The following is a 24942-nucleotide window of genomic DNA, read 5'->3' as shown; positions in this document are numbered from 1 at the left end:
GAGTGGACATGAGCCAACTGTTGACGCTTATCTTTAAATGAAGCAATTATTCACTCAAAACAATTAAAGATCCTCACACGCATTATGTGAAGATATGAAAGGACATGCCCTGGAGTCCTACTGTAGGATTTATCCTGCCTAGTAAGCCCTTAAACTCCGAACTGATCCTAGTCAATTAACTAAAGAGTCCCATGTATTTCTGTCTGTGTTCAGCTGCTGCTTTAGAGCTGGTTCAAATCACACCTTTTTTTTTCCTCTTCTTCTTCTTCTTTCTGCTCCATTATAAAAGCTCACACAAGACAAAGCTAATTGACTGATCAGTATTCTCATCGTGTTGTAAATAAAGAGTTACAGACATCTGCAACACTTCCGCTCCTTGACAGAGTTGTAAAAATGCACGCTTCTGTTCAAAGTAACCTCATGACCACACAAGTAGTACATGTATAGGGTATAGAGGTAAACTCCATATGTTTGACTGATCCTGTATCTTCATGATTTGCTGGAGTATATACTGGATTCCTTATGGTGAACACACAAAGGATTAGTGAGATATGTTGAAGCTGTCGCCCTGTTGGTTCGTCTGATTTCAGAATACCGAGTGGAATCTTAAACTATGCTAATCCGCTCTAAAAACCCTGAAGTTGCTCAGTGGTTAAACCACATTTGGATTTATATGGTAATAGTGGTCGTTTATAGTCCGCTTGAATGAAACATAGTCCCATCTTTCCCAACATTTCCTCATCAGATCAGACAGCGATACAACTCGTGCTTTTAAGAACCTGCTGGCTGACATTTGAGGGGCGATGTGTGCTGCTTTCTTGACAACCTCTCACGTTTGTTTGATGAATATGAAGCTACTGCTGCCGGCGTTTAGCAATAGCATTGAGACCGGAAACAGGACAACGCAGCTGCCATGTCTCTTTACTATGTCAGAGATATTCTACCGCTCACTTTTAACACTTACATAACGTGTTTAAGCACAGCCTTAAAATAGTAAAGTACTGTTTTAGAGAATCTTCTTGGGTATCCTCCCACACCTTCTCTTAGTCTTTATGCTAAATAAAGGAGTCAGTTAGGTCTCTATAATGTATAATCTGTCATTTATTTTTCATTATCATTTAAATTCAGTTTGACACGCTAATGTTTGACAACAGTAAGAAACATGCGACTTTGAGGCCTTGGCACGTTCTGTCTGGAAAATACACAACATCTTAAAATATTGGATTCACAATGATTGAATGCACTGTTGAAAGAAGTGACACACCTGGAGAGTGATATCAAGCTTTTTATCTGTTGGCTGCAAACCAAATACACATTTTCCTGACAAGTCAAACAAGCTCACAGCCCTTCACAAACAGCATGAGTTAGACTGTGAGGATGTCGGTTGATTATATTTCCTCCTGCTGCTCTGACTTTGGCTGCGGGCTTCTAGACCAGAGGGACACACCTCATCTCCCATTCTTTCTAATCCCTTCTCCATTGCTCATGTATCGGTCAGCTGGGCACATCAAACCTCGCTCTATAGACTCTACAGCCGCACGTCTTAGGAGCCATTAAACTGTCAGCGAGGATTTACTCGAGATGGGCGGGAAGGAAATCCAAGAAATTATCTCCTCCTGCACATGTAAGGGGACAAAGAGGAAAGAAAGGGAGGGACAAAGGGCCACCGATGCGCAAGGGGGGGGGGGAAGATTGAGAGTAAATAACGTGTGTGCACCTCTTGATGGCCGAGCTCACAGCGAGAGATGATGATTACCCAATGGTGCTGAGCTACGAGGAGAATGAGGATTTTTAAGAGACCAAAATGAAAAAGAGAGACGATGGCTTGTTATTATGTTCAGCTCACATATCAGCATCTTGACAGCATTATTGTGAAACACCCCCCCTTAAAAATCTCTATTAACACCATGTTCGTTTTGAATTCTCCGTCATTGAGTCTTTTTAATAACAGGCTTTTTTTTTTTTGTTCTAATTAAATCCTCATTCAGATGAGACAAAAGACGGATGTCAAATTAAGGTTATTACAGGACAGAAAAACAATCTTTTTGACACTAAGTAATTTGGGGCAGAACCATACACTTTGTTGATTTATTCATCATCCTCGCTCTCACACAAACACACACTCTTATCCACTCTTGGTGGAACAAGGTGTGACGGACTGAATGAGGCCAAGGATGTGTGAATTGATGGCTCTATCAGGATACCAACCTCTCATAAGGCATGATCTGCTCACTTATGTGTGTAATACTGACAGCTAGACTAATAATGGCTGTCACACATGGGTGAAGGAGCTGCTGGACCTTCACAGCACACAATGTACTGCTCTTGTTTACCTTGCAGATTTTCCTCAAAAAAAAAAGAAAAGAAAAACGGAGGGTCAGCAGAGCTCGAGGATGCTCATCAAAACTAAATCTGCTCCGTGGAGGGCGTTCCAGGCTGCGTCTGCACTGATAGATGCTAATGATTACATTTACACACATTATTTCGGGGGTAAGAGCTGAGTCAGAGCATTGCGACGCCAGAGGAGAAAACATATGTTGATAAGCTGATGAGGGGGACAGTTCCGAGAATAAGCGTGCTCAGTGTGCTTTTCTTTAAAGCGAAACAAAAAATGTTCAATTCTGAAGTCGTTAACGTTTTTGTAAGACAGGAGCAGTGGCTCACGAAAATGTTCCGATCCGTCAGCTATGTTAAAAAATATGACAGTTACATGACCGTGAATTCAAAGACTCGTGTGGCATCTTCAAATCGTCAGCGCCTTCAGCCTCGGATGTTTTTGGTCACAGCGCTCTCAGTTGATAGTAGTTCAACTTCATTTGGCAATGTCACTCATCACCTCAACAACCAATCAAAGTTGAGAAAGGGGCGGGACTTCTAATTTCAGCTTTTTCAACAAAACTGGCAGAGGAGAAACAAATCTGACTCGTCTACTGGAGGGAACAATTTCAAGGTGTGAAGCTGCTTCTACAGCCAGCACAAGAGTCCGCTACATCGTCTTCATGTTTTCTTGGTGATACTTCTTTCAATAAAGAAAAATATGGAGCACATGGAGCCACTGAAAACTAGAGATGAACCGATTCGACGATGCTGACATGCAATTTAGCCGACTGCAGATTCAATAATGACGTCTGGTTCATCATTCTTTTTGGGTGTAAGAGTCCCACAATGCAACATTTTTACTCTCATGTTTGAAAAAGAAAACAAGTCTGTTTGTTTAACAGGTGACTTCATCTGCCCTATATTAACCTCTTCTCTGAATCAGTAGTTAGGGGTGCAGCTAGCCAGCGTGACGTTAACGTCAACAAGTTCACATCAGCCGGTCTTAATGTTGAATCCCTGTTAAAAAAAAAACAACAATCAGAACCGAGGGAGGAAGAAGTTAACGCCAATGAGAAGTGCTCTGAAACTGCAGTAAAAAGCCCCACCTGTGGACACAGGCCCTTAGCAAAAATGTGGGTGTCATGACAAGCCTACTTTTAATAGAAGGCCGCAGACTGTAGTGCTCTGTTTGCATTATTCCGACGCTCATGAACTGGTTACCGAGTACAAAGTCATTCAGTTCCCATCAGTTGTTGAAACGACACCAACAGTCTCATGTGGTCTTTTATATGTTCATGATGCATTTAAACACTGACCATGACTCTTACTGTACACTATCTGGATCCTCCTCAGGCTCAGTGTGTTTCTGTAGCTTTCCATTGGAAATATATTATTGTGAAATCATTTTTTGGAATACAACCTTTGCACACTGTTGGATTTTAGATAAACATCTGGTGGATGATACAACCTTCACATTATTCTCCTCCCCCCTCCTCTGCGCCCAAAGATACACCTGGTTCTAAAGCACCTGGAACAGGACACACAGACACACCTTCAGGCTCATGCATTCTGTGCATTGTCAGCTCATCACGGGGAAAAGTAGAACGAGCTAGATTTAAAAGGAGATCCATCACTGAGGCGGTCTATCTTTGCATGAATGGAATTATGAAAGTCTGTAATTGTTATTCATGAAAAATACAATCTGACAAAGTAGAAGTTTCCTGCCTACAGTGCCAAGAGGTGGAATGAAAGAACATGCTCTGCTTTATTGACAGCCCAGGGGAACATGATTCCCTTCAATGAATATCATTTGGCATATCCCCATCCCACGCCTTCAATAATTTACAGTATTGATTTGAAACAAGGTCATCCCCTGTGAAGTGGATAGAGGAGTACAGTGCTTTCATTTAATGCTTTAGTGATCTGCAGCTTCTGATTTGGAACACAACAACAAAGACACAGGCGTCTGAATTGAGCCTGTAGGGAGCAGTGACACAGGCGTCTGTCAGTGTGAAATAAGGACTCCAAAAAAAAAAAAAAAAAAAAAAGAGGCTTTTTTTCTCCCCGCTGCTGATACTTCACATGTGACATCCTGATACCACCATGCAGCATGATGAAATGCATTATGGGACTAATAAACAACATCAGAAGAAATCACTTAATCTACATTTTTGAAAAACCCTTCAAATTATTAATGGTATTGCCCCGTTTCTTTGACATTTCCAATCAATTACAGATTGTATCCAGGTGATTTAATGTGATTCGGAGTTGCAGTGGAGCGTTTTTGGGATGTGTGGCATTAATCAAAGAATTATGCGAAGTGAAACACAGGGGAGGCCTGTTGTCACTGTTACAGCCAAATCAATCAGACTCTGGTGGGCCCCCTGTGAGCACGTGGGCCATTTTTATTCTCCTAATGTCTCCGTATCTGTGTCTGAGTGTCTGCGTGCACAAGCGTCAAAAAGATGTTCCTTTGTTTTGGGGCTGTTTGTCCTCCTCTACTTTCAGAATGGAAAGCCTTCAGAGGTAAAAATGGAAATGAAATGTAAAGGAGTCAATTTCCCAGGTAAATCCATAGATCCTCCTTCGACATACTTCCTACAGCTTGAATGCGTGTACTCCTTTGTTAAGTATCTCATCCTTTATCAAGCAGCACAGCAGACTTCCTGTATCATATTGGATGAGTTATAGAGCCAGCTGCTTCCTCTATCCCTCCTGCCACTTCCCAATAAAAGAAATACAATTATAATAATAATAATAAATTTTATTTGCAGCGCACCTTACATTTAAAAGAAAATCTCAAGGTGCTACAAGTAGGCATTTTACAATTACAGCATTTTTTAAACTATTATTGAGAATAATCAAACATCCTTTTCCACAAGCCCACCAGTGAATTAAACCCATCGCTCTCATCTTGATGGCTCTCATTCTTCTATTTCCAGAAAGACTAATGCTGCTGCATGCTCGGTGAGAGTCGCATTAAGCCACCCACTGTGTGCGTTTGTGTGTCTGTGCGTGTGTGTGGTTCTGTACGCAGCACGCCGGGGTTCTGTTTAGCCAAAAAATATTAAACAGTTATTTCCCAGTTCAGACCTCCGTGCGCTCAAAGTCGCATCAGTGTGTAGCTAGTTAAATGTGAGAGTGCTCATAATTCACATCTGGAGCTTTTCCAAGATTCTTATCTCGCCGCAGAGCAATTAGCACAGACTCCTCCACTGTACAGCTCATCTGATCCCAGCGATAATATAACTAACACCTTTAAATAAACACTGGAGAAAAAGGTCATTAAAGGTCAATTTTGTTCCGCTAATGCACATGGTTATCTAATATATACAGACCTTCAGTTGACTTCCACACAGCAGATCATTTTCTTCTGCGCTTTCTGAACCTGCTTCACGGTAAGTCATGTGGAAAGTCTTTTCTTTCTTCTCGTTGACTAGCAGAAATCCTACAGCAATCCCCCTGAGATCTGACTCCATTCACACCTCTGAATGACACACACTCCATCCAGACTGGGATGAGAAGGATGAATTATTAAATCCAAGCGTCGTCTATCCTGCACACTTCATGAAACGCTGCACTTCCTTCATGGGGAGAAAAAAAAAAAAAAAGCCCTCCCTCCAGTGACAGGCAGACACATTCAGCGCCTCCGAACAATCTTTGAAGAAGCGATAACATTCTGACAAACAGTTAGCTAATAACCCAAAGTGATCCTTTTTTTAATTTGACTGAATCGCATGAAGTCCCTCTTATCGACAGTGTCATATGTTCTGTGTGATGCCTCTCCAACAACAAGCTCCCAGCAGGGGAGCCGAGGATTAGGAAAGGATTCTTCTGACATCTCTGGAAACCGTAGTACACAGCCAGCTGTCTGTAGTCGGCTGGCAGAGGCTGCACACCGTTCAGGTCCAGGCCTCTGACTGAGGCACATGCAGGCAACCAGGCCAGCTGTCCAGTAATGAGCCTATTAAAATGGAGATCCAGGTACAAGGAGAGCAGCAATATGAAGATCAACCACGTTTATATCTTGAGCCTTGGACGACGTCAGTATGGATTTTTAAGGCAGGGTTAGGGTTAGGCTTTTCTCCTGATCAGATGAAACTGTGCTATCACATTGTCCAATCAAATCACACTGCAGCTGCAGTCAAATTACACCTGACTGTAACATAGTCCTATAGCTCTAATGCAGACTAGGATCAAATAAAGCCTCTATAAATATGAGCTTTAGTGAATACATTCAACAATTAAAACTCTTTTTCTTGGTTCGTTCACATCCTCCCATCAGAACACAACATCATGCTCCTCACCTATACACCAAATGTGTTTCCAACACACAGGTGATATCTGGACGAGCTGCCCAACTATATCTGCAGCTGTCTATAAGTGTATCTGCTGATCATTTCTTTACGTTTCTTTTTTTACATACATCTGTATAAGATCATCTGCGATCAAAGAGAGAGAAGGCAAACTCCCCTTGCTCTCTTCCTCACACATGATAAAGTGCATCACCTGACACATGCTCAGAGAGCGAAAGAGAGAGAGAGAGAGAGAGAGAGAGAGAGAGAGAGAGAGAGAAACATCTCCTCGTACGTCCCTAGCGTCAGCACATTGATTGATTTGCAGTGTCTCCTGTAAAATATGCACTCTCTCACACCGCTGTTTTAATCACTTTGAGCACCGAGTCGTTTGCTTTCAATGTAAATTCCGCCCTTACTTCTGGATCGTCGGATACACTGCATAATTAACAAGTTTCGTTCGCACACAGATCACCTGTTGTGATTACTGAATATCTAGTTAAATATTTCAAATGTGGGTTGTGTTACTTTGGCCTCTTAACAAAATCAAGTGCTCATAAGAAGCATGATATCAGAAAGATCAGACGCATGGAGGCATAAAGAGACGACAGGAAGCAGGGCGGGCTGTCTGAGTCAGTTAGGAGAGGTTCAAGCGTGTGTGTGTGTGTGTGTGTGTGTGTGTGTGTGTGTGTGTGTGTGTGTGTGTGTGTGTGTGTGTGTGTGTGTGTGTGTGTGTGTGTGTGTGTGTGTTACGGTTCAGAGAAGACCCAATAGCAGAATGAACAAGCAGAGGCAGGAGTAAGGCAAAAAAACTGAAACTTTACTTGATCTTTAAGGCAGAGTACCATACGTCCATAAACAAAAACAAGAACAAGAAAAAAATCAAGAAATCCAGTCCCAAGTAATACAGGGAGATATCCAACAGGCGAAAACAAACTGGCTTGAGGCTCTGCAGGCGGTAACAACTATGACGATCAGACAAAGCAGAGGGGAGATTGACCAAGTTTATATAGAGAGGGTAATGAGCAGATGAGCAACAGGTGAGTGGCAGGATCCAGGAGGCTGACGGATGATTGGCTGAGATGGCACAGGAAATGGGCGGAGACCAAGAACAGGGGGGAAGGCTGGCAGGTGCAGAATGGACAGTGAGCAGAGGAGTGAGTGCAGGAAGGTGGGGTATCAGGAGCAGGAAGCTCCAGCAGAAACCATGACAGTGTGTGTGTGTGTGTGTGTGTGTGTGTGTGTGTGTGTGTGTGTGTGTGTGTGTGTGTGTGTGTGCGTGTGTGTGTGCGTGCATGAATGATAGAACTAAAAAGTAGAAATGTGACCAAATGTGAGTCTTTTGGAAGCAGCCCCTTAAATAGGTTGGAGAACAGGTTGGTGGCCTAGCGGTCGGTACGTGTGGCCAATGTGTGGAGGCTGTGACGCTCCGGGTGGTTGGCCTGTGTTCAGGTCCGACCTGTAGCTCCTTTCCTGCATGTCGCGTTCTGCTCTTTCTCTGGTCAGTTTTTAACTGTGTCCACTTACTTATATAAAAAATGTATGTAAATATAAAAATAAGGGCATGAAAAGCCCAAACATAAAACCTTAAAAAAAACAATTCACATATAAAATGAAATATTGATCGTTACCCTAAAAAAAAATACATTTGAGTGAATTTCATTGTTTGTTGTTAATAGCCACATTGCAATTTAAAGAGCTGAATGACGCACATTTTTGCTCAATAAATCAATGCACTTTGTTTTTATCAATAATCAAAATTGCAAGACAATGTGTAAATGAATGAATTGACTTCGTTTTGCTTTCACTTGCTCCATTTTAAACAGACAATATTGCCACGGATTGTGCAAAAAAAAAAAAGGGTCTGTTCAACCAGCAGCGTGACACCATTAACTGGAGCAGCAGAGACCATCCCTCTCCTTGAGGAATTGCTGCCCGTCTGCACATCAGTTATAGAAGACACATCAGTCTCTGGTATAACAATGTTAAAGCACTGGCTGTATCAACCGCCTGGAACGACAAAATTAAGCTCCTAAATTTCCCTAACAGTGTGTGATGAGTGATGAATCTCTCCAGCTCGCCAGAACTCTCATCCTTCACCGACCATACTATGATTGTCTTTAGATAACTCTACATCTGACACACAGACTGATGGACCGCACTGTGGGCTTGTGTGAAGATGGGGGACAAAACAATTGAAAAGGTTAGACTGCATCTGTATTTTCCATGGACTCAAAAAAGGTATTAACAACATATTAAGGCAGTCAAAGGTTGGTGATTGTGACCTCGCTTTAAATGCAGCAGCTGTTTGCATTTCTGAGGATGCTAGGTCAGGCAGCTCTCATTAATGAAGAGTGCAAAAGAGTGTGAACTGGAAAGTGCAAATGAACAGAAGAGATACATTAAGTATTGATTTACACCGAGGTGCATACTCGACGCACGGGGGAAATGCTGATTGGACTTGGGGAGGGAACAAACTAACACTTTCATCCAAAAGGATTCAACGATCTAAAACGGCAAGAACATGAGTTTAAGTTGTTTCTAATGAGCATCAAACAAAACCATGCTGATAGTTGTAGGATTTTAACATCAAGGATTGTTCAGGTTCATTTTCTCCTGCACTAATCTCCCCCGTGCTTCGGTTGGCAGCTGAGTTAGGATCTGAGAGTGGAGCTCTAATGATCCACATTTAACACACGACCCGCGCAGACGAGCCAGCTATTCTGTTTGACTTCCCAACATCGGATGAAAAATGTACATCCTAGATCACCTCAATCAATACTCCCATTAAGACAGAATCAATTGACCATTAACAAGCTGTTTCTCAAAAAAAAGATGGAACAAAAGGACGTCTCTGACTGATTACGTAGAGCGAAGAACACACTCGACAATAAGAGACGAATCTAAGGCATCAATGTTTTAAAAATGGCATACCTGTTCAGTTTAATTGATACTGGTCAGCACATGAATTTTCTCTCTCACAAACATGTCATTCTGTACATGAATATTTAACGACCCTGAGAAAAGGTCTGGAACAGGTAGTAAGTAGACGTCTTGTTATTGCACCTTAAGCTCTGTGAAGTCAAGAACTTAAGTAGCAAGAACAAGACTTTAACAAGGGTCAGGTAGAGAAGCAAGAGATATCTGTATAATATGAGTGTCTTATAGTATATGGAAGTTTCTAACTGATGATCCTTCTTCCTGCAGGGGAAAAAACTAAAGAAAGACAGACTAAAGAAAGCGGTTGAGTTTAAGACCACTATTTCTTTCCTATTTTGACATTCACAGCCAATCTAAGGGTTGGAGAAGCTTGACTATTTTCCTGTCATGTTCCACAACTAGAATCCCCAGTCAGCTCAGGGAGATTGTTGGGGGGGGGGGGGGGAAGTTAAATTATGTATAATAGCCTTTTCTTTAACATTAACATTTAATTCGGTGTCTTGCTCAAGGGCACCCCAGCAGTATTCAGGAAGTGGTCTGGCATCTGTCCAGCTACTGGGACTCGAAGCAGCAACCCTCCAGTTCCCAACCCAAGTCTCTAAGGAGTGAGCTTTTACCATCCTAGATCGCCCCACATCTTTCACCATCATAACAATAGTGTCAATACTGAATCTTGTTACACAGACTCTCTGAACACAGTATAAGTACAAGAAGACTCGAACCATATCAAATCTCCATACAGAAGACAAGTACTCAAAATGAACACACAGACTCAGACTTCCACCGTCTGTGTGTGAAGGTAAACAAGGTAGAAGAGAGATTAAAATGTCCAAAACATTTGCTGTGTTTAATTGAAACCTCCCCTGGGACAGTGCAGAGGGGGACGAGAGGGCGGAAAATGCGTCTGGGGAGCTACTGCCAGGGCTCCTTGTAGGTGAATTCATTCCCCCCGTCGCCTTTCAAAGGGAGATGATGAATAGTGTGACATCCGAATCCCACAGGGGCGAGGAGAGTGCCACTGTGTTCTGAAACAACCGAGGCACTATGTGGCCTTCAACTTAAGATGGAGCGTTTGGGGTGAGGTCCAGATGTAATCAATAATTGATCAATACATAAAACATTTTCGCTTGTCATGGTTGTGTCACAGATCTTTAAAAGATGGAATTCCTTTAAACAAAGTTAAATCATAAATCGGTTGGCTGATTGGTGAGCCACAGCTCTACTGAGCGTCCCTGTATATTTAACAGTTAAAGCAGATAGCTACATCTATTTTAAATGACGAGTTCTGCCTGTTGCACAGTAATCAGGTAAGCTGTATGCAAATTGCCTTCTTCCTGATGCTATAGCTGAACTTGTGTTTTTAAAGTTTTGGTCCCTTCAATACAATTGATCCTTAAAATAAAAAAAGGTTTTTTTTTACATTACTGTTCCTCTGGTCAGGAACACTTTTTAAGAAAGCTGAAACATGAAACTGAAACATAGTCCAGTTGTATTATCGGGATTGTAGGATCAAATGTGTATTGAGTTTGGCTCTAACAGGGCAGTTATAAGAAATAAAATAAGCTCGAATAATTTAGAGTTTGTGAGGATTCAAAAAGATAGTTTTCAAATATTCAAAAAATCCTTTTTAGGCAATAATTTCTGCAGTTTTAAAATGAAATTGCACTTTACTGTTAAGTGTGTCTGACTATTTGGCTGACTAGAAGAATAACATTGAATGTGGATTTGGTTTTAGAAGGAGAGGAAAAATGGTACGGTGTTCATCCTTTCTCCAGAACCACAATAGTATTGGCTCTTTTGTGCTGCCCATCCCTCCTATCAATGAGCACTGAACCATGAGGCTGACACTGCTGACTGATGGCTTTTGTCAAATCAATGAGATGTGAAGAAGGAGCTGTGATAATGTTGTTAGCAGCATCGTTTTCTTTTGTTCTTGGTTGAGCTGGTGATTGATGGAAGGGATGACCATTTTTTGTGTCCAAGGTCAAGAAGAACTGAGAGTGTATTCGATATAAACTTCATGTGCGGTCGGTGTCCTTGAAAGAAAGTGTAGAAAGACGAGAGCAACACAAAAATCACTGACACATCAGTTTCAAAAACAACAACTTTCGAAACCAGTGAATTAAACGAGGATCTTCTTTTCTTCGTAGACATCTCGGACATTAAGGGACACGTCTACCTTTAAGACCGCGTGCAAAAATGTGACGAATCATACAGATGTTGTCGGGTAGTTTTTCCAGGGAGTTCCCTTTCGTGGCAAGCTTATGTCGTTGTTTATGTTTCCAGGTTCAGGCATCGGGAGCAGCTCAATTGTTTTATTTACCTTCAAATAAATACCCGTACTTTACCTTTCTGACACAACTGAATGAGAGGACATTTGGGAATACTTTTAAAGACTGACTTCAAATGACTGAAGATGAATGTTTTAACATTAAAGAAATATTATTCTTACATTCCACGTGGCTCTGGACGGTGTGATTACACGGGTGTTAAATTCCTTACATCCCACTAAACTCACTGGTGAATTCTCTCGTTTGGATTTTTTAATTAGCTAAACTGAGAATATAAATTGGACGAGAAAATACGTTTTTCTTTTTGTTAAACAGATTAGAGATGCTTACTCGATTCTCAATTAGCTGCTTAATTTAAGCTGTGTGTGCTTGTTTGTGTGAAGCCCGGTTTGTTCCAAAGCTAATACCCACTATGCTAATTTGGTTGAGTACAGCGGAGAAGGGTAACGCAACAAGAGACAGAAAACAAATGAACGTGTCTGGGATTAGTTCCTTTGATCAACAGAGGCACAGCAATGCAAGCTTTTTTTCCCCCTCAGAAAGTTTGACAAATTGTTGCCTCAGCATCAGGAAATTAGGGACTTCTTTTCAGCGGGGAAATCTTTGTAAAGCAGGTATGAAAAAAATGATGCTGGCCTTTCTAGTCAGGTGCAATGAGTGAAATGTGGTTAGCGCACTATAATTTAAACTTGTTTATCTCAAAATTCCTGTATGAAAGATCATTTGTTCATATTTCAGAAATATTTCTTGGCGGGGTGCGTCTGCAATTTAAAGTCTTCAGCAACATGTGGCCCTTAAGAAAAATCTGGCAATGTCTCTTGTTTTATTTAATAATGTGTTTTTACTTTCAATACAGACAGCTTTTGTTGTGCAGTGTGCGTCCCTTCAAACGATAGACCAATAACATAGTACAACATAGACATTTGTTCAGAATACATAGAAGATTATAATGATGTGTAGGCTATGGAATTTGTCAACACTAAGTCAGAGTATTGTTTCTACGATCCTCTCATTGAGACACACTACATAGTAATGGGTCATTAAAAACTGCAGGGTGGAAAATGGCATGTTCACTTCTGCACTTAACCATCTGGTGGCACTCTTCCAGCTCTCAGAGACCCAGGAGTGCGCTTCATGTACAGTCTCATTATGGGACCTAAAAGCTGCTCCCTCCCTCCCACTGAACAAAGGCTTTTGTGATGGAGATCACGCTCACTTTATCCTTACAGTAACACTCTGCTGATCAGATAAAGCATTTATGTACAGTGCAGTTCCTGTTTACACAGCTTATTGTCCTTTGTTCTGTTCTGGTGAAACACCTTTCGATGATTTAAACACAACCCGTTCAGAAAGGTTTGATCTGTGACAGCCATAATGTGATTAATGAGATGCATCACTGAATGATTATATCAGTGATGAAGACCAACTCTGTAAATGATTTCCACATTACAATTCATTAGACTAATTCAGTAAGTGGTTTCATTATTGACAGATGGACAAAGATGTCACAGTCATTCTGAATTTCAGTCGGATGTTATCTTTTTCAGGGGATAATAAGTAGATGTTCCGTACAGATTTACTTTTCTATAACGTAATGATCGGACACGTTAAACGTTTAACTTATTACCACGACAGGTGTCTAAATTTACGACTTCTTTATTTAACTTTAAACAAAAAATATTGAAATAGAATTCTGTCATTAGACAACAAAGACTCCAAATCGATGATGCAATATTTTGGCCCTGGAGTTAATGTGGTCCTTATAGCAGCCGTCCTTTGTGTGACATGATGATTTCGCACCATGAGCTAATGTCGACAAAATCAGAATCAGGCTCCTTGTGAAAAGAATTATGCTGAGCGCCTCTCCTGCCCAAAGTGGCAGCAACCGCCCACCCCCCACGCCCACTGTTTTGACTGTCAGCAGCCCCGCCTCCCCTCCTCGGCCCTAATGAGCCATCTCCTGGGGCAGGGCTTTACCCCTGCGAGGGGTAAAGAGGCCATCATGTTGCTCTTCTAAAGACGACACATAGCCATGACTTCCCCCTAATTGTGCTCCTGTGTTGGCTCATTTGTTTTTTCTCTTTAAAAATGCACCCCCATATTTTCCCCTCCCCACTAATACACCAGCTGTAAGCAATTTGGGGGGGGGGGGGGGGGGGAGCGCATCGTTTGTGCTGGCTTTGAGGGGAGGGCTTTGAGGCCTCTCTCCCTCACTCTGATGTATGGGAACGCCCCAAACACACAAAGCACAATGAAAATATGAAACACATAAACATTCTTAATTATGCAGACACACAGAGAAATACACACAAGTACACACCCACACACAGTAGTGAAACCCATTGGGACTGTTTGCGTGTGTTGCGGATTTCAAAGTAGTAAACATCAAAACCAGACTGACTGCGACCTGTAGCAGAGGAGACCTTTAGCCGGCACATTAAATATTGATGTGGTAAACTTATGCAGATTGTTTATTGACTGGTTTCAGAGAAGGAATTGGGGGGGGTGGGGTGGGGGGTGGGAGGGGGGTGGGGGGAGGAATCATGGTTGTCTGGCTAACTCCCCTTTTTCTTTCCTAATTGGTTTGATTTCTGAATAGTGTTTCAATGCATTTCCTATTCCTGACAGTCGGTTGCAATTACGGAAACAAACAGAATAATCAAAAATACTTGCTGCCTTGCTTAAGTGCTCCTCTCGAGTAAGTCTTCATTTTGCTCGGGATGATTCCATCAACACAGACAATTAGTCTGTAATACCTCAATCACACACAATTAAGGCTGATTCTATGTAAACACTGGCCTCCCCTCATTCACTTGACTCGGCTGTGACATTTGCCAGGTGGTGTTTGCATTCACTCTGTATAGACTGTTATTAGTCTCGTGCTCTACAAGCATCCTGTTGAGCTGAGCGAAGGCAATAAGGCCGTACGACTCAGAGACGACACCTGCTGTGTGTGCAGATCTTCATTTAGGTAAAGTTTCTTTTCTAAAAGATTTATTTTCTCTTTAGTGATTTTTAAACGATGGAGTGAAACATGCCCTCATATTGGACTTGGTACATTTTAAGAAAACATAGTGAGGTATAGTTAAAAATGAGCAACACATTCAGTAGAAAGTTAAACAAAGGTAAAGGCACGCTGCACATTTACAACCAAAAATGTGGAAATAAAAGTTTCTGACATAAAAATTAACCCTTTAAAGGCTGTTCTACACTTTGCTGCACGGGCTCCAAATGCTGCACTCACCTGATTTGTTTTATTTCATTGACTTCCTTTGTTGTATAAAAAACAGCACAATCATGACAAATCTAAAATCTTACTTCTTGTGACTATGGAAACATTTCTTAGATGTCCTCAGATGTTTTTTTTATGGATCATTATGAAAAAAAAGGTTTTTGGCAGCATCATTGACTTCATCCAGTGAGGGCATTAACTGATTCTAGCCCGAGACTTTTCCTCTGATTGATTGTCAGAGCTCTACATCTTCTAATGAAGGGGTAATTAATTAGAAATGTGTACACGTTATATTACCTGACATTTTGAAAGCCATCGAAAAAATGATGTGCCGACGGAGATGACGATTACTCTGAGATACAGAAAATCACATTTGGTAAGAAAAAGAAAAAAAAAAGATGCTGATTGTGTCTAAGGGATCTACGTTAGCAGCTAAATAAAAGATGGCGCCGTTTAGATGCGTGAGTGTGAAAAAAATGAATCTCATATTCAGTTGTTTCATTTTCGATCCAAGCAGGAAGACATAAATACAAATTAAAAAGGAGCAGGCTGCGTCATTGTGAACGTTTAATGGGGAATTACTTTCTTCAAGTTCATTGTCTTGCTCACAAAAGCTGTTGAATTTAAAGTAAATTGCATTTTAATGACATGATTGTAAGGCGGCAGAAGTCACATATCACTGTCAGCTTCTTATAAAAGACACATCCTACTGTCACACTGCACTGAGATGTAAATTAATCTGACGCGGTTTAATTAAGTGAGCGAAGAGACACTGTTTTTACAGTCAGACTCTCTGCTTCTGTGAGCGGCGATGTGGAGGAGGGAGGAGAGTGTGGGACGTAAGAAGAACGGGGCAGACCACATAACATGACTCATGCTGTACTGCTTTTAAATGTAAAGACACAGGAAGGAAGAGATGCATTTCACTCACGATTTTCTTCAAACTCTTCTCTCTTACAGTCTCATTTTCATGTGAATGCCACTTTCACTGATGCAATGAGCAGTCTCTGTGAACCTCACACCTACCATGAGGGCGTCAGGGAAGTGATATGACGGATCAAATCGAATTTGCAATAAAGATTTCCACAATGCAGCCCTGATGTGTGAGACCCTGATAGGTGAAATCTGAAGGGAAAAAAAAAAAAAAAAAAACACACACACACACTCCGGTGAGTCACCTAGATTAGGGCTGTTGTGTTTTCCACTGCCTGGTTTGGTGTCGCCCGGCCAGCATTACACAGTCTCATGGCTTGTCCTGACCTTTTGTTTATTCAGACAGCACAGCATGGACGCATGGCTGGGAAGGTGTCCAAGCCACGCGGCACCATGTGGTTAATCCTGATGAAACTGCAGTCGCAAATATCTCCGAGGTTGCAGCAGTGGAGGAGCATGACAAAGACAGAGTCAGGGTACCAAATTCACTGTGACATTCCCGTTGTTATCCCAGAGAGCGAATCCCACAGATAAATACAGAGAGATAAAGAGGGAGACAGTGATACAGTGTTTTTGCCTAAGGTGAGACACCTGTTACTGTCTCAACATGACAGAGAAAAGAGAGATCAGAGAAGAAGCTCGGGAGAATGGGCTTTGACTGCGCATCGCTGAGGTTCTACCTCTGACACTATTCTTCATAGCTGCTTTTGTCAGGTTTCTGTTATTTCACATCCGCATATAAGAAAGAAAAAAAAAACAGCCATGCAGATGTAGTGAGCATGCTTGTATGATCACATGTTTGCTCCTCCAGCAAGTACACCTACACACACACAGCAGCACATACGCTTGGCCAAAAGGTCCCTTTCACATCCTCTTGAGTATACTGATAGCTTTAAAAAAAAAAAAAAAAACTGTGGACAGAAAAATCTTTTCTTTCAATTCCTTTCATTGATACACGTGTTTCTATAGATGCCAGCTCAAATCGATGTCAGCAGCCATGCTGGAGTAAGCAGACATTAAACAGCATCTGTGTTACTTTCCCTCTATGTTTAAGTTAAGACAAGCCCTAAGACGAAACACACAGATGTCGTCCACAAACGACTGTACCTACAGAGTAAATCTAATTAGTGGCTGATTTTCAAGGGTTTTTCAGTGCGTGACTGGATGTTGTGATGGGCACACGTGTCCATACCTACAGGGGATGTGCGCAAAGGGAAACACTGAAGGAGCGAGTCAGAGAGCAAACGGTGGTGCGTGAGTGATTGTGTGCGGAAGGGATTAGCCTGACAGCCTGATTGGCATGCAGGTGGAGTACTGGCTGCTCGGAATGCAGCTATATTTTGCAGCAACCCCTCTGACAAGCAGGTGCCACTCAATCATGCTACCCCAATTCATACGGTTTCCTTAAAGCACAGATGGTGCAGGACCGAAAAAATGATTCCACAGTCGATGTTATTTCAGTATAAAAAGGGCAATAAACAGTATTTCATTTCAAATTAGCAACCTGCACGAGCTGCAGCTGGTGATGACAGGGAAAAAAGGAAGTCAATGAGTTGATAAGAATTCTTTTTGTGAGTCTTCATGCTAACGCGTCAGCTAACAATGCTTTACACAGTGCACAAGCAGCTGATCGCTAGTCTGCTGTTGCATTGAGCCTTCAGGGGAGGGCTCCCCCCCCCACTCCCCCGAGAGGTAACTTCCATTCTCACCCTGCACGCACACCAATACGGTGACACCCAATGTGTCAGGTCCTGCTATCAAGCACCAGATAATTGTGTGGCCTCATGGAGAGCCAGCACATGGAGTTTAAACTTGCCTCCGGCCATGGGCACCCTGCAGCACAGTTAAAACCAAAATGTCAGAAAAAGCAGAGAAAGGAAGTGCAGACACTGGGTTTGCTGCCTTGAGGGAATGTTATAACCTTGCTTAACGCGTCCCTGGTGGGCAAGAACTTGAGGGATTTTTTTTTTTTTTTTTTACAGGTAGTGCAGGTGTTTTTGTAATGGAGAATGCAGCAGGAAATCACTTCTGCTTTGTCAATCCAAGACGGACTGTTTCATGGTGTCGAAGTCTGGGAGGGGTTTCAGTAATGGGATAACGCACTGGTCTTCTCACCCAAAAAACTGTGCTGCTCCACGTCGGGCACAATCTCATCACCCGGTGGTTATCACCTGACGGCACTGTATTCAGTGGAAGGTTTAGAAAGATGATATTCAAGGACAGGGCCTTCCTCTCTGTGCATTGTTGACTGATTTGTCTCGGACCGTACCTTGTAGTGTCTGATTCATCATCATTTTTCAGATCATGAAGGACGGTGGTGAACATTTGAAATGGGTTCAGCAGCGTATTCCAAAAGTTGAAGGGTTCTTTAAACAGTAAAGTTTGATCACTGCTGGCTCTGAAATGTGTTCCTCGATGTCGGCTTGTTCAAACTGTGCTCTCTTCTGAGATTGTTAACTCAGACCTCATCAGTCCATCTGACAGAACACCTTAAGGTGTCCTTTTATCCACTTTATCATGATCACCCGCCACCTCTCTCTTCTCCTCTCCTTTACTTGTTTCCTTTGTCCTCGGCACCCAGACCGAAGTGACACCTGACCCTGTGGGTCCACGAGGTTAACACAAAGCCAGATAGCTTCAAAAACTGGCCGAACAATTTCTACCCATGAAGCACAGAGAAAGGGCCACGGTAATTGAAAAAAAAAAGAAGAACTCAGACACAGCAGTCCTTTACAGTGAGACCGGAAGCTTCTATCAAGACCTTTGCAACCTGCTGTAATCCTCAACACCAGAAAATAAAGTGAAATAAGTCACAATGGGAGATTTCTGTTCGGCTGGTGGCGAAACTTAAAATAACCAGAACATAACACTTTAATGATGTCATTTCATAAATCTATCTCAAAGGGGAAAAGGATTTGGGTGGAAATGTTTCAGCCTTTTCTTCAACGCACGTTATCTTCCAATACACTTTGAAATGCATGAATCCTGTAAATGACAACTTGATCAGTAAATCGATATAGTTCTTCTGTATCTTCTGAAAAACTCCATTGTCTTAAAGTGTCAGTTAGGAGTAGATACGCCTTCATGCTGATTCGATTTCATCACGACTCTTGGGTGTGGATTCAAATTCTGAAATATTGCAATCTGATACCGCAGATATTGCGATTTACTTTTCATTTAAGCAGAAATGAAGTGGAATTATACAACAGGTAAAAGAGAAGAAATATCATGAGTAATATTCCAAAAACACACAAAGACTCTGCTACAACATCCAGACTAAATGGTTATTTCAAATTCACTTTCTGTGTAGTTCTAAGCTGACAAGGATCTGTTTTCTTTGTTACCTGGGCAACGAGTCCCACCCCTTCTAGTAAAGCAACATTAGCAACATTAGCAACATTAGCAAGTGGCTGAGCAGCACAGGCTCTGTTCCAATAGTAGCGCCCAGAGCAGCTGAACAAAAACTAAACAGACACTGTGAAGAGGAAACGGGGAAAGTATTTCCATAAAAACTGAATGTTCATCATGTGAGCTAACTTCAGACAGATGTATAGAACAAAGACATGACAACCATTCACCACTGGTCATCTTCTTTCAGTTTGGATGGAAGGGTGGAAAGCCAACTTCCCCCTTTATAAAACTTGATTCATTTATTTAGTAGCCGGGTCGTTCAGAGAAAACAAGACACGCATCGTAGCCTTCTCTGCTCACAGCGATATATGACGTCACGATTATTCCAAAAGTAAAGAATCGATTTTTTGTGATTAGATCTTTAGTGAATTGGGTTTTTTTTCTTCCAGCTGTAATGTTAAAGCACTTAGGTGATACACACGGGCATTGATTATCTGGTCAAAAGTATCAAAATAATAAAATAAGCCATTGTTGTTATGTGAGGATCTTTTTTTTTTTTTTTGCTCATTGTTCCAACATTTGAAATAATATCTCTCTTGATGGGGAAGGATTTGGTGTCTTGTCATAGAGGAAGTGATTTAGCTTATAGACCTGACAGCAGTTTGGATCCTGAGGGGTTCGCAGTAACATGCTGACACCATTTTATCCATTTAGTTGAAAATGAGAGGAGAGTGCCTTGCAGTTTTATGATCTTATCCCATTTGGCGATATTTCTGTCTCTTCTGTTATGTCTAACGCCCGGGGCATGGAAAATAGAATATTATGCTGTTGTTGCTCTCCCTCTTTGTCTGTGAATGTGTTACAAACTCCTACACACTAAAATATTTGTCTGTGCACTAAAATATTTGTGTGTGGGTGTTTTCGACCCCTGAGTGCTTGGCCTTTGCATTAAAAAAACAACAACAAAAAAAAAAAAACAGCAGAGCTTGTTTACCTGTCATCTAGGAGCCTCTCAGCTACGTTGTTTTGTTCTTCCTGGAGCCGCTCCTCGCTGGACTGAGCAGGGTGATGTGTGCAGTGTGAGTCAGCAGATCAGAGGAGAAGGCAGACTTCAGGTCGAGGCTGTGTTTGTGGAGCAGCTGCCAAACTTTGCCCTGCTGAAGAGTGACCTGTAAAAGAGGAGACGACAGTCAGAGTCAGAGAACAGCAAATTACAGGATGTCACACAATACAGACGGAGGCCTTTTCACCTCCATGAACTTCTACCACTCCACTTTTATCAAAAGCAAAATATGTTGGGGGCCCACAGTGGCCTAGTGGTTAGTCTGTTTCCTCATGTACAGAAGCTGTTGTCCTGTAGGCGGACACCCCGCAGGTTTGAGTTTAACATGTTGCTCCTTTAGCACAGGTGTTCTCTTCACTCAGTTACCGCCAAACAGTGTCCTATCAAAATAAAAGCATAACAACCCAAAAGCATCGAGCCAGGCACTGGTTGTTGTTGACGGTCTGACTTCGATATAAACATGTGACATTGGTGTTGGAGTTACATTTAGGGTCAATGATTCCACACACATACACGTCTAAATTAAGTAACAAAGGCAGCCTTAGCTGTCAACATTAAGCATGAAGAGGAAGACCAACCAATCATGACAAGATCGATAACCAAAGACACGACTTCTGCTTTGGAAATCTCTTCGAAGTGGTCTACCATATAACAATCTTAGATCGTGACGGATTTGAACATGTTCACAAATCTGCCAAAGCAGAGGCATCGTAGAACAGGGTAATGTGTTTATGCAGTTTATGCTCCGGCACAGACGCGTCCCCACCCACCCCCACCCCCCTCCCTGTTTGCTTTGACGCGGAGCAGGATCAGCGCTGAAGCAGAAAACAAAACTTAAGAGGTAAAAACAACTTCATCCCAGCTACACACTGCTGTTACTACAGGGGTAAGAAACAGTTTGTAAAGTGATGGTTTGATATTTTTTCCATCTTGCCCACCTCTACTTTAAAGTTTGTTAACAAGGTGAAACAAGGTGCTAACCTAACCTAATATGTAAACATATATGTACGCTATGAACTTGGTTGGAAAAAAGAAGCCATTAAAGGTGTATGTAAGGTATACTGTACATAGCACATATTGCTATGGAGTTTTAAGGTGGGAGAGGGGAGTAATGCAGCAAAAAATACAGACAGACAAAGAAAGAAGCAACACCAAATGCATGTGTGTGATTACACATCGGTACTGTAACACAGCACGCTGGAGTCTGTGGGTGTCCTGTCTGTGTGTAAATCAATGCCTGGGCTCCCTTGGGCTCCATCGGAAAAATAGTGACAGCTCCAGACCTCGTCTCACCTGCTGTACTCACGACACACACCCCCCCCCCCCCATACTAAATAAAAACAGTGCATAATAAAAACAGAGCGAGGCTGACAGATCGTGTAATCTTATGCTTGTGCTGAAAGTCTATCAAAACTTGTTAAATGTGATTATTACAGTGGAGGAGAGGAGAGTGATTAAAGTATTCAATATGGCTGTGATACTGAAACAATACACGATAATACTACACGATGCTGGTTTCACAAGACGACAAGCTTTTACACTATTTTTAACAAAAACTTAGATGGGAAAAAAGGATTTTATTCCATTCTAAGAAAGAAAAAAAAAAAGCATGTCCATATTGAAATAATTAAACCAGTACTGTAATCATCTTGTGATGAACGTCGTTCATGTCACGGCTCAAACTGAGTTTTAACAGCATTAATTTCATTCATCTTTATTTTGATAAAGAAAAAAGATTTAACATCAGTTTAACTGGGCGAAGGAAGATGTTTTTAATTGGCCTTCACAAACTGCACTCACTGTCAAACACAATAATTAAATCAGGCAAATTCAGCATCTGAGAAATATTCATTTTGTAATGTTATAATTATTAAATGTGAACATTTCTGGTGAAGTCTCGTCCTCTGGCGAATAGTAACGTTGGACAACTGCTGGAGAACACATGTTAAAAACACACTAAGATATAAAAGGGGCAAAAAAAGGGCATCTGCCTTTGTGTAGCAAATGAACTTCATCAGAAGTTACGGTAAACATTATTTACTTTCACAAGGAGACAGATGTACTGATTCACAACGTAACCGGCGAGACGACAGGCTCCGAATCCTTACTTTGCCCCAGTAACTTACTGCTGCGAGTGACAGTTCTCCTTTGTAACAGAAATGTATGAGCCTGTTTATCCTCCATCTGTGGCGGCATCTGTTTGATATTGTGCTCCCTGTTTGTATGCCAGCATTTGGCAACAACACATTTCAAATGTTATTTTTATCTGAACACACAATGAGCATTAGGGAGGCCGCCTGATCGCACTGACAAATTTAAGATGACATGATGTGATTATATTCATTAAACTGCGAGACAGAAGGTCCGTCAAAGTTTGAACTCATAGAATAAATGGCTGCCCTCTCACTCCCATTAGTATGGGGTTTTTTTATCCTCAAAAGAAAAGGAAGTAGTTCAGTTCATCAGTCAGTGTCCTGCACAAGTGCATATGAAAATCACTTGTGCTAAAAGCCAGGCTAAGTGTGAACCTGATGTCGTCCGACGTTCCATCTTCCACAAGGTCGGGATCCTGTCAAGTTCAATGACCCCGACCAGGAGTCAAGCGTGCGGTCGCAGGACATTGTGTGTTTTTGATGAATCTCCATCTGTGAACTGGACATCAAGGTCATGGACAACATGCTTTAGCTTTAATTTGATTGCAGCAGTGTGCTTTGACTATGTGCGGCTTTGCGACGACCGCTTGCCTTGGATTGCAGCTTGGTGGGCCGTGCAGCAATAAATTTCAATCCAAGACATAAAACTGTCCAATCAAGACCGCGGCACTACAGCGTGGGATGTCTTTTCTCTCGTCTTGTTATAATTCCATCGTAACTACATTTTAAATGTGAATCTTATAACAAGCACGTTTAAATCATGGTTCACACATATTTCTCTGTAAAACTGCAACACCTTATATCAACTCCTATTCCAAAACGCTGTGCCCATACATGAAGAGAGTAAAGGTATCTTTTTCTGTGACATGCTGGCAGCCCCTTGCATTCATTTTGCCTTTAAGCATGGTCCAGATTGGAGAGTAATGGAGCCTATGAAATCAAAAGGGATGCGAGCCATGCTAAAAGAATAAGAAGAGAGATTCACCACACACCATTTCACACATACAGGACTCAGCAGCAGCCACAGGATGAATGTCAGAGGTGTGTGCCGTTCGAGAAAAACCTATGCATTTATACGGGTTTCACCTTCACTGAATACAGCAGGGGGGAGGGTGCAATGTACCAACCATGAAATGAACTATTTCTGAGACATGTCAGCTTAAAAGGAACCAGTGCAGCTCCACACACCTGTGAGCTTATTGTAAACAAACATCATGGCTACAGTTAAGAAGATACTATTGAAAAGCGGCTACAGCAAGTCGGGTACCACTAAACTCAACATCTACTTTTTCTTCTACAAATTGAATATCCTTCCAGCCTTATTGGGATCGTCCAACATTTATTGGGAGTTTTGCTGTTCAAACCAAGAAACAAATACAGGCACATCCCCTTGAACATGCTAACTAGCTTACTATCATATGTGTAACGGAAATTAACAGCCACATGCTAACAGCTACAAACACAAACAAAAAAAACATTCAGCTTCTTAGCAGCTGAGCCACAGGCTTTTTTTTCCCCACCAATCCTTGCACTTAAGTAAACTACGCCAAGCTAAGCTAGCCTAATTTAATAAAAAAAATAAAAACATGTGGCTTCTTAACGATGGTTAAGACGCTAACAATATTATTTTAAACGGACTCCAGACCAGAGTGTGAAATATATGTATTTTGTTAACGTTTGGCCGGTAGTTTAAAAAGCAAAAAAGATGATTTTCAGACCTATCATTACTCCTCCTTTTACTTTGTGGAGAGAGTTCATGCAGACTCGCTGGTCAAATGTATTGTGACATGTTGAAAATGAGAGTGGAAGTAAAAGATGACAGTTTTTTTTTTTTTAAATCTCTGCTGTGGGTCAAACAAAGGCCACAGCGCCAAGTCATTGCAAACTCAATAATTAAAGCTCTGATTTAAATCTTCAATTAAAAGTGAGTTTGCCATTAAATAGAGGACGAGACGGGAGTGAAAGGCCTCAGCCACATCAGAGAGGCGGAGCTGCTCGGCTTTCCTCTCAAGTGTTTTCATCGAGTCGTGATGGGTGTTGGTATTGTAGCAGTCGATGTCATTACACTGCAGACACAGTAAAGAGATGTGAGGAGGTCAGTTTTACCATGCAAAGCCGTAAACCTATTTTATGGCGACTTTCACGAGGCTCTTGCTAGCCTGTCACTCTTTATCTGCTTAGCAGCCGACAGGCCGCAGCTCCACCGCCACCTCTGATCTCGCTCCCATTTGCTGTCAGCGACCTCTTTGAATTTGACGTCCAGCGGCTGATCCAGGATGTTATAGCTTGGCCTTTGAAGTCGGGCGTGATTAACACATAATAACGTGCTTTCAAAAATATAAAGAAGCTGAACTTCAGTCGTTTT

General features: G+C 41.8%; 1 protein-coding gene across 6 annotated transcripts in view; it reads right to left on the bottom strand.

The window, feature by feature from the left end:
- The window catches only part of cUnh14orf180 (chromosome Un C14orf180 homolog), a 157717-nt gene that overhangs the window by 94648 nt on the left and 38127 nt on the right, over positions 1-24942 (bottom strand). For all 6 annotated transcript variants that reach the window (XM_079369530.1, XM_079369532.1, XM_079369531.1 and 3 more), the window contains exon 2: positions 20356-20530. In XM_079369530.1, the coding sequence (XP_079225656.1) occupies positions 20356-20362 (7 nt within the window). In that variant the 5' untranslated portion in view covers positions 20363-20530. The remainder of the gene's footprint in view (positions 1-20355; positions 20531-24942) is intronic.

Source organism: Symphodus melops (genome assembly GCF_947650265.1).
Source record: "Symphodus melops genome assembly, chromosome: 19".
In the NCBI taxonomy this organism is placed as follows: Eukaryota; Metazoa; Chordata; class Actinopteri; order Labriformes; family Labridae; genus Symphodus; species Symphodus melops.
Note: the sequence above shows the minus strand (reverse complement) of the source record. Positions and strands in the feature narration are given on the sequence as shown.